The 11,800-nt window shown below is 32.5% G+C and overlaps 1 protein-coding gene across 1 annotated transcript in view; it reads left to right on the top strand.

The window, feature by feature from the left end:
* Window positions 1–280: 280 nt before the first annotated feature.
* The window catches only part of LOC111514779 (glucose dehydrogenase [FAD, quinone]-like), a 46,392-nt gene continuing 34,872 nt past the window's right edge, over window positions 281–11,800 (top strand). Inside the window, exons 1-4 of the mRNA XM_074179100.1 lie at window positions 281–292; window positions 1,547–1,700; window positions 4,335–4,553; window positions 10,024–10,358. Of these exons, the coding sequence (XP_074035201.1) occupies window positions 281–292; window positions 1,547–1,700; window positions 4,335–4,553; window positions 10,024–10,358 (720 nt within the window). The remainder of the gene's footprint in view (window positions 293–1,546; window positions 1,701–4,334; window positions 4,554–10,023; window positions 10,359–11,800) is intronic.

Here is an 11,800-nt window from a genome sequence, read left to right as displayed (position 1 = left end):
ATCAACAAAAATTAGTTATCAAAAGTATAGGCAAATCCTCATCGACAAATAGAAGAAAGAATTTGAAAAATACATATTTATGTCTTCAAGTATTTATTTCGGTTCGTCTCCCAAGGATATTCGAAAAATAACGTTACATTCACCAGGTTACATTTGCCATACCAGGCTACTAGGTTGCATGTATCATAAATGTAATTTCGAAAGGACACTAAATATGTACAAGACAAAAAATGTGACCCAACCCCGGTCTCACTTAGTGGTACACAACTAAATCTGCTCGATGCATACTTGGGTGAGTTGAATGTACACTTCAACTTCTTAACCATTTAGTTCATTGATTTTGAAAAGATGACTTAAAAATGATGGAAATTCAGAAGCTCTGAATGTTGTTTTTGTATTTTTTTCAGAAAACTTTAAAAAAAATTACTATTGACACCCTAAATAATAAAAAGTATACACCTTACTTGATGTAGTTCACGATAGTATTATCTACAGGATTCCATATACAGCGGATTTTTTTTATATCCCTCCTTTTATTGAAATTTGGGATAATGAAATCAATGCACGAATACTTTATTTTGAAGTGAAATTGATAGATGAAACTTTCAAGATGGCGAGTGGGCACCATAGAATATAATGTTAATATCTTCAACTTCTACAAAATGGCGGAACTTTTTATAATGGCCTGAGTACATTGATATTTAACCACATAATATGAGGTAATAAGCTTGTGGTCAATTAAGAAGATGCTCGAAATGGTTACCTTGAACTTCTTGACATATGCACAGCCTCTCCGATATTTTACGCCGAACATTTTCGAACATACTAACGTCAACATCTCTACAAATATTTATTACTATCTGTCGTATAACCAATATTGGAGCAGGTTCAGTTTCATACACCTTTTGCTTCAATTAGCCCCATAAAAAAAGTCCAAAGGTGTCAAAATTGGCGAGCGGGCTGGCCATTCTGTAGGCCATTCCAACGACCGGGAAAAGTAGTATCCAAATAGTTTTTTACTTGTCTGGAGTAATGTGGGGGTGCTTCATCTTATTTGAATACAATATCCATAACGAATTCATTAGGATTCGCTTCGACGATTTCAATGATGAGAGGGTCAACAGTACTCAACAGATTTTCCATTTAACTTTTTTTCTCGGATGGCGCTCAGTCGCAATCTTGAAAGTTTCATCTATCAATTTCACTTCAAAATAAAGTATCCATGCATTGATTTCATTATCCCAAATTTCATTTTTTTGAGTTGACCCGTTCAAAAAATAAAAGGGGGGGGACATTAAAGAAATGCACTGTACTTATAGATTTTCAATAATCGTTTCTAGATACCTGAGGTGTGAGGTGGCGTTTTTGTAAATGAAGTCATCAAACTCTCACATTGATGTTTGAAAATATTTGTCAAATTTGAAATTTTTGTTTTCGACTTATTAACAATTCAATTCGTATCACACCCGCCTCGGTATGGAAAAAATACTTTGATTACAAAAATATTGCAAATATTTGTAAATAAAATATTATTTATGTTTTACAGAAATCCTTTTTTTTTCTTCAAGTGATTTTGATTGTTCTACTACCAACCATCAACGGAGATTATAATGTGCTAGGAAATATAGTGAGCTTTTCACTGAATCTTACGAGTGGTGGACCTTTCCTGTTTCCACAGTATCCTCAAGCTGATAATGACGGTAAGAAAATGATGATATAATTCATAATCTTTCTAAAAATCCAAGAATGATTGAACATAAAAAAAATCATAAAACTGTGATTTTCTGGAAAAAAAATATTCATTGTATATATTTTACCATGACATATTTTGTTCAAAGTTTTTGCAGTGACAAAGTATTTATTAAATTGGTTATTATAAAAACATATTTCAATGTCAGATTTCCACTTGAAAGTTCATGAAACCGGTTTGTTTTCCACACTGGTGGTTTTGTAAACTTGGAAATCCCATATTGAAATTTGTTTTTTGAATACATCACACTCGTAAAGGCTTTTTATCAAGTATCGGTCATGGAGATTTTGAAGCTATTCAGACACATAAATGTTTTAATTCACAAATAATTTTACAAATTATTTAATTTACAAATCAGTTTCGAAATTTATGTTGTCTATTATAAACCTGATATTTTTTCCTGTATTATTTTCAGGCTGAGTCATATTTTTTTCCGTTTATATTACAATTTTATCAGTCGATAATTGTTTCCACAATGTTTTTCTCCATTCATATAAAAGTTAATTCAGTAATTTGGTTGTTTCTTCTTTCATTTTTAACAAACTGTCTCTATAGACATAAACCTTTATATTTATCCCGATTATCCTGCTCTTATTCATTCTTATCCCTAGTGTTATTGAGATGTAAATACTCTTTTTCTAAAAAATTACCATTGATTATTTTGTTAACGGATTTTCTTTTCGAATTTTGGGTTTAGGTGGTTACTATAGAGTGCCGTTTCGTGAATTCTGTCCTTGATTTAAATCATAACACTCGATAACACCTTTTTTTATATTGATTCTGGTATTATTAGACTATTCGAAAGCTTTTGACTCTCAACCATAATGCCCTGAAATATATTTTAGGCTATATTGGACTATCTCAAAAATCTGTAATTTTTTTTTATAATTATCTAAGTAATAGAGGACAAAGGGTTATTCTGAATAATAAAATCTCTACAGTGAAACAAATCAGTTGTGGAGTCCCACAGGGGTCTATTCTGGGACCAATCCTTTATACAATATATACTGTCTTCTTTAGCAGTCTTATACTCTATGGGCACTTGCAAATGTATGCAGATGATACCCAGTTAATTTATTCCTTTCACCCCACTGCTATTAGAAATGGCTGCCGGAAAATTAATGAGAATCTCAATAGAATCCACAAAGTTTCCAAAGATCATTGTCTTTTGCTGAACCCAGGAAAGTAAAATTACCATCAAAATCAATGATATTCCTATCGAATATTGCGATGTTGTGAAGAATTTAGGTCTCTGGATGGACTACTCACTGCGATTCGATAAACATATCTCAGAATGCATTAGGAAAAGCATCTGGAAGCTCAAAATACTATACGGGAATCGTGCCTCGCTGAACAAAAATATCAAAAAAATGCTCTGCAAATCTCTCGTGCTTTCAATGTTCTCGCATTGCGATACTGTATATGGTCCTTGTCTCACTTCAGCTAATGCACAGAGGATACAAAACTATTGCCTTCGATTCATTTATGGTGTTCGTAGGCGTCTGCCTATCACCCATAAATTAAAAGAAGTTGGATGGTTGAGTATGAAATTACGTAGAGAACTACACTGTTGCATTTTATATCATAAAATTATTCAGACCAAGGCACCATCTTACTTGTATAGGAAAATCGTATTTCGTACTGATGTTCATAATTTGAACATCCGTTCCAAGGGAACTATAACTCCACCCGTCCATAAAACTTTTATGTTTGAGCGTAGCTTTTCTTATAATATTTCAAAAGTATATACTGTCATACCGAAGGAACTGAAAAATATGAAGATTATTTCATTTCGAAAACATATTAGAGAAGCCTCAAAATCCCTTACTGGTTGAAACCCCTGTCTCTCTCTCTCTCTCCCACTGGATTGAAATGTATGATTTTTTTTATATCTTTTTTTTCTCTGTTATTTTGAACATGCATGGTTTGTGTTCTAGATAATACTTACGGTTACTGATTAGAATATGGAACTCTTGTAAATTGTTGAGAGTTTTTAGTGATCTAGTTATATATGTGTATATGGGTGTATATGTGTGTATATATATGTATATATATATATATATATATATATATATATATATATATATATATATATATATTTGTTTTTTGATTTTTTTAAAAATATTTTTAAAATATTTCTTTTCCCATATTGTTTAGAATACCTACAGGTTAAGTGGAAGACCATCTGTGAGCATATCTATGCTCACGATGAACTTCGCCTTTTCAGCGCGCATCTCATATGTATATATGTATTTATATATGTATATATTATTTTTTTTATATTTCTTTTTATTATATATTATATATATTATTATTATTATTATTATTATTATCATATCATGGACCCGGAAGTCACACAGGTAGCAGTAGCGGCCTACATGGTACTGTTGGGTGTATCCTAACTGGGTCGCCTAACCGGAACCACAAATGTGCGGTAGGCTCCTGTTGGTGATTCCATTCGTCTGTAGTGTTTCTCGTTTCCGGCAACCACGTGTTGCCCATCTCTGCACTTGGCTGATAGCGCCAATAGCCAAAAACACGTGTGTGTAGTTCTTTCACAAACTAGATGAATTTTTTTTTTCAGCATCGAATACACACTATGATTTCATCATAGTAGGATCAGGACCATCAGGTTCTGTGGTAGCAAACAGATTATCCGAGATACCAGGATGGAATATTCTCTTACTTGAGGCAGGAGGAGAGGCTAATCATATAATAGAAATTCCATTTCTGTGTGGACTTTTACAGTTAACTAATTATAACTGGGGATATAAATCAGAAAAACAGAGTGGATTTTGCAGAGGTAATCAACAATAAGTAGAATAATTGTTAATTTTTGTAGCTAGCATATTTCTGGTTTCGTTAATTGTTTTTCATTTGGAAATGGATCATAATGAAATGTTAAATTTCATGTCGATGATTAGAAAAAAAGAGTTTATTATTGTTTTCTCATCAGTTCATGAGAATCAAGATGAAAAAACAACTACTATTTTATAAACATTGAATGACGCGAAAAAAATTCTAAAGAACTACTTTTATATAAAAACAACAACAACAAAAATTAATCGGTGCTTCGGGGCGACTTCATGGGTTCCAGTGGCGCATTTGCTTTTTCAGATGCAGAAAAATCTGGAAAAACTCACAGCACCACATCACCTGAAGATCTTGATCTGCCAATGTCCTCTCTTTCATAAAACAAAATATAGGGTGTCTAAATTCAAGACACCGCCAGAACACTTCGTGACACGACTATCGTCAAACCTTAACCAGTCCGTTTCGTCTTTGACCATTGCGTAATAATGACCAGATTTAACACCAGAACTACAGTGAACAGTAGTCTGCTATATTCCAACCTTCGTAAGAGTTTGGTGCTTCCGTCAGAGGTTGAGTCATGTTTGAAAATCATCAGAGTTATTATTAGATTGACTGGTGCCTCAATATACTTGTTTTCTTATGATAGTCAGTTAGTTTGGCAAATCATTGATCATCACCCGTTAAAAATTCCATTTTCAGATGATTCAATAATAAGCTTTGCACGGACTGGTCTTCAGTCATATTAGTAAACAATAGTTGAAATTTCAGAAAATCACATACGCTTTTGCTACCTCTTGAACATTCACTACAAAGTAAACAAGTGAGGATTTTTCCAGCAAATATCTACTAATACAAGATGAGACTGTATGAAATCATTCAATCCAGAGCGGTCAGGAGTAGTGATTTTGCAAAACTAACAGTGAAAACAAGGGTAGGTTTGAAAATGGTTATGAAATTGATTTTATCGGAGATTTTGTTAAGTGAATCGAGTTCAGAATAACACTATGTAAACTATTCTGTAACTCCGCCAAAAGAAGCGAAATGAAGAAAAAGAATCGTTATGTAACAAATGTGAAATGAAAACAATTCTTTGGTCAGTTCGGCATCATTGAAAAAAGTATTTATATAATGAATGGAATATTTAACTTGGCCCCAAATCGTTTTTGAGTTTATACTTCTGGATAAAACAGTACCTACATATGTACTGAAATATTGGTGACAGACAAATTTGAAATAGGGCATGTTCTATTGTGTACACAACTACTCCCCTGGCTAATACCACGAAGGGCGTTGGATTATATCCGACAGGTGTCAGTGCAGGATTCTTCACTATGAATCTCTCTCTATGAATCTCTCTATGAATATGGCCAGATATAACCAAATGCTCTTATATACTCATGCTACTCAGAGAAAATACCACAAAATTTGTTCGAGTCTCAAGTAGCCAGACTTTATTATTGATGAATTCCACTTTCGGTTGAGATTTTTTCTGATTCTCGATTTCTATCGCCTCCTTAAATAGTCTTGAATAGTGAAACCGAGTTATCAAGCACACGGGTCTCTCCAAATGCCAAGCTACAAGTGATTTGGTAAAGGATTACTTAACGCCCTTTAAGTGACCTTAAACCCTCTCTGATGGTTTTTAGTTTAAAAATATCTGTTTAAAATCTGTCTTTCCGTTAATCAGCTGCCGCCCCCATACGAACGACAACTCTCAGAAGTTGAGAAACTTGTGCGAGCTAAGGACTAACGAGGTCTTACCTTTAAACGTGTGATTCCTAACACAATTGTCCTCAATATCGATTTCACGTTGTATTTCTCGATAACTCATTCGATCCAGTCAGATGAAATATAAATGCAAACCAACAAAAACCATCAGAGAGAGTATGAGATCAGCTGAGCACATCAGAGGGCATTTAGCAATACCGCAGGTTTATCAGATCCCTTGCAGTCATTATTGTAACCTTAATAGAGAGGCGCGAGTACCTGTCTTACTGAACACAAGAGAAATTGACGCCAGGAGCATACCTGCAAATCAGTATAGAGTAACGTAACATACACTTAGTGAAGAAAACTACTTTTAGCGTCCTCGATAGAACTTAAGAGTTACTACCAAAGAATTCATTTGGAGGTGATAGAAATTCAGAAACTCAGAAACAATTTCAACCGAAAGTATATGCACTCAATTACTCTCGTATAAGGTCTTTTGTTCGATCTATAGAACTGAAATCTCGTTCATCAACAATGGAATGAATTTGGAGACGCAAACCAGTTCTGAATCTGCTTTGAGAACAACCACTTTGTCTGTTGCCTCTTCGCTTTCGAAAATATCTACCGCAGTCATAGACGAAATGTCACGCATGAAAACCTGTAGATTATGTCCCTCACACCAAAAAAAATTTCAGTATATATTATAATTGTTAAATTTGAATTGAATACTAGAAAATACCAGCCTTACTTCCATCTCATATATAGCCCAGCTATGAAGTAATTTGAGCACAGTAATAAAAGACCAAAACTTCACTTTTCAAGTTATATAGTAATTTGGTCAGGGTTACTACCTGAATATTCTAATGTCGAATTGAAAAGAGAATGATTCTAGGAGAGATTAGCCTTTGAGAAAATTATTTCGGCTTTCTACTTCTCCATCTTCATGCATAAAATGTGGGCAACATATTTTATTCAATGATGAAGAAATAGAAAGACAAAAAGTTTTTTTCTATAAAAGAATAATGTCTAATACTGTCGTAAGAAGGTAAACAAATAGTCGATACCAAACAAATAATGAAGTTGAATAAGAGCCGTAGGTATAGTCGAAGTAAACGATATTGTGTACTCATGAAGTTACCGGCACACTCAAGGGCCAAAAAACCAACACATAAAAATGAACTAGTCCACGTGGACTGTAGACTTGGCGGTTCATATTGGATAATTTTTACCAACCGAGTTTTATGATTGGCTGAAGAGTCATAAATATAAAATTTGAAGTCATGTTATGGTGACGAATAGAAATCGGAGAAAGCGAGGACGGTTAACGCCGTCGTTTTCAGTTCAGAAACTGATCGCGATTTGTGTGATGAAATTCGATATTGTTGCAGTTGTAATTACTTAAAATTTTTGTTATCTCTTTAAATTGTGGCGTCCTTGGACAAGTACTGATAGTAATAACGAGTGTGATAGCAACACAGACTTTTTCCAGTGTAGTGATTCCAATAGCGATGGTGAACAATGCGAAAAAGAAATATCAGTGAATGAGATTCGGATGCATTTGAATATTGAAACACAGAGAGTATGTTTCAATGTATATAAAAATCTACATCTCAAGTTTGGTTTCAAAGGAAACAAACTATTACAAGCAACAGATTTGCAACAGATTTGACCAAAATTCCTTTCTCAACTTTACGTAAAATAGTCAAAAACAAACCTTATGCACGCGAGACGCGATGTGACACAGGATTATCGAAACCTTCAGGTGTTCATCTAATAAAATCGTTGAAAAAACAATATGTGATTGTTACAAAAGCAATGAGATTCCTACAACTGAAATCATAAGGAAGAAATTGAATACTTCCGGCCATAACGTGAGCTGCTGTGACAAAACTCTTCAAAATTGGATGAAGAAATTAGGATATAGATTTAAAATATTGAACAAACGTCAAGCAGTTATGGAAAGCAGAAGAATAATGGAATTGCGTGACAAATACGTACAACAAATGAGTAAATATAGACAAGAACAACAGCAAATTTTCTATTTGGACGAAACTTGGTATGACACTCACGACGCAGTTACGGAAGGGTGGATTGTAGGTTCGCGAATGTGTACGCCTAACATGCCTGCAAACAAAAAATCGCGACTAATCATTGTGCATTACGGAGGAAGTGAAGGGTGGGTCCCGAATTCTTTGATATTATGTTGAAAGAAACTTGAGGACTGTAATGTTGACTATCATAAGAAAATGGAAGCTAATATTTGCGACGAATGGTTTGAAAACACATTGGTCCCAAATTTGGATGCGAATAGTGTAATAGTTCTTGACAACGCTTCCTATCATTCGCGACAGTCAAAGTACTGAATAAAAATTCGAGGAAAGGTGAAATACAAAGTTTTTCAATGGATAACAATTTGTATTCTGAAGATCACTATACCAAAAACCAACTACTTGAAGTTTTACAGACAAAAACATTTGAAAAAGTGTATGCCCTTGAGAGTATCGCTGAAAAGTGTGGACACACCATACTGAGACTTCCTCCCTATTTTTGTGTTGTCAATCCAGCCGAGTTGATTTGGGGGAATTGAAACAAAGCATCAGACGTAAAAATAATTTTCCAAAATTTGATAAGAAGGTAATAGAGCTAATTGAAGAAGAAGTATCTAATATTACCGAAAAAGACTAGCAGAAAAGGATTAATAAAGTAATTTTAGTTGAAAAAGACTATATTGTATTATTCAGAAGTATTTTCAATTATCACCTGCCCGATACTGACGATGCCCAATATATATATCTATATATATATATATATATATATATATATATATATATATATATATATATATATATATATATAAATATATATATATAAATATATATATATATATATATATATATAAATATATATATATATATATATATATATATATATATATATATATATATATATATATATATATATAAGGTCACTAAGGGAAACCGCATGGACATTTGGGAAAACTTAAACATCCGTAAATTTAACAGTCATAAATCACTTATCGAGGAACAAAACACAACAAGACCTAACATTCAATACATTAAACAAATCAATACACACTCCTAGAAACAATAAACCTAAAGAAGATCCAACACAAAAAATAGTACCTGATGTAATCCAAATATAGGCAAATTTACCTGAAGTACCTGTATTGAGGCGTTCGGACCGTATAAAAGAATACACAACAGGATGACATGTTCAGATAGAGTAGGGCCTAGAGGATGACAGCACGACCAGCTGTCGAAAGCGCTCGCAGATAATTAAATAGAAGTTATAGAGTTTCAAATCCTTTTTGTAACTTACATTAATAGTAATATATGTATATATATATGTATATATGTATATATATATATATATATATATATATATATATATATATATATATATTTATATATATATATATATATATATATATATATATATATATATATATATATATATATATATATATTATGTATGTATTGATTCTTATATAATCAGAAATGATTATTGACTAATGCAATCAGTTAGCTCCCTAACTATATTTTTAAATTGAAACTGTTTGAAGATAGGTTGCACTATAACGTTACTTGAACTATACAGCTGAATATAAGTATGGAACTATTGTCAACATATGAATATGAAATTCAAATCATCAATACAAATCATTCAAACGAATTATTTTATTAGTCTGAATTGTGATATTCTACCTGATTTCATTGAAATTTCAACAGGTTGCAATGAAGGCAAAATGGAATGGCCTCATGGTTTTGCTCTTGGTGGAAGTTCAATCATCAACCATATGGTACATGTCAGAGGAAACTCGATTGACTATGATAGATGGGAAGCTATGGGAAATCCGGGATGGTCTTACAAGGATATGTTTCCCTATTTTCTCAAATCAGAAGATTCTCACCTTCAAATGCAAGATGAGGGATATCACAATGTAGGTGGTTATTTGTCAGTAAGTGATGTTCCATTTCGGACGAAAGCCGCAGATGCTTATATAAAGGCAGCTCAAGAAGCAGGTCATCCATATGTGGATTATAATGGAAAAAATCAGCTAGGGGTGAGTACGTCCTAGTAAACAAATGGAAGTATAAACAAGTCAGTCGATATCATTATCAACTCTGTCGAAGTAAAATAATCTTTAATGTTGTGAAAGACACTTTAATTGAAGGAAATGATTAAAATAGTGATAGAAAGAGAGTAAATGATTTTCAAGAGTTGAATCTTGTGCCGTGTACGTAATAACGAGATTTCACTTTCTGATGTGGGATTCCTAGCTCGGCCTGGATTATCCAAATGATAGCCTCATTTGATTTATTTAGATATTAAACAAGATCTAATAAAGACCCCTATCAGTTTTTTCGATATAATAGTGCCAATCATTAGACATTTGAAATTTCATAGAGGTGAAATAAAATCAAATTGGTTGGTAAAAAATTTCAGAATCTGAGAACAGTACAATTTTTTAAAATAATTGATAATTCTATGACCGAGCCCAGTAAAATATAAATGTAATTTTTATTACATTTTCATACCTATATTCTCGAACTAAGTACTTACTGGTTGAGTGCTGAATTTTTCAACATACTGATTTACAAGCCTTCTGAAAAATTAAGTTTTATATTATATCTTCCTCTTCAAAAACTGAGTTCTTCAAAACGACCGTCGCTCGTTCTCCATTGCAGTTATATGAAATTGGGAGTTTGATGAAAAAAATATCAAATTTTAAATGTTCTTGAAATATTTCTATCTTTTAACTTATGTTTAAAAATGTTTTAAAATAAGTTTCAATCACGGAATTTAGAAAGATTTAGGAAAAGAAATTCATCATATCAATTTGGCAATCGTTTTCACGAATCATCATTTCAAAAGCTCAACACTTTCTGGCTAAAAATGAAGTTATACGGTTTGAATTGGTTTTTTATTTCTCTAATAAAAGATGAAACTGAATGAAACCAAAAACAAACACTTTCATTGATAATTGTTTCGGGATTGATCCATCGATCAATGAGAGAGTTTCCAAGAAAAAGAAAGAATTATAAATGTGTTTCTTCAGAATATAAACTTAATAAAAAAATCCGAAACAAGTATTTCAACAAATTTATCCTGAATTACAGAAAAATCATTCTCTTTATGTATTGACGATTGGTAACAAAATTCTAAAACCTGAACTTCACTGAAATTAATCTCGTTTTGCATGAACGCAATTATTATGGCTACTTTGGAGCTGTCAATGTACCTGAACACATTTTTTTTCGCCAATATCAAATAATACTTCAGAATCCACTATCATTATCAATACAATCAGGAAAATTTTTTATTCGGATGGGCTTTCCATCTGGTGTATGATCTACACATTTTCCAAGGGGTACCTCAATTTTTTTTGTAAAAGTTGAAAAATGAGTATTGCTATTTAATGTCGAACAAATAGCCTTTTATACAAAAAAATTATTCGAAGGATGTCTGCAATGAGAAATAAATGAAGGTTTTCTTTATTTCTTG

Source organism: Leptinotarsa decemlineata, unplaced genomic scaffold, assembly GCF_025532065.1.
Source record: "Leptinotarsa decemlineata unplaced genomic scaffold, Ldec_3_MD MMD2_tig00004307_RagTag_RagTag, whole genome shotgun sequence".
In the NCBI taxonomy this organism is placed as follows: Eukaryota; Metazoa; Arthropoda; class Insecta; order Coleoptera; family Chrysomelidae; genus Leptinotarsa; species Leptinotarsa decemlineata.
Note: the sequence above shows the minus strand (reverse complement) of the source record. Positions and strands in the feature narration are given on the sequence as shown.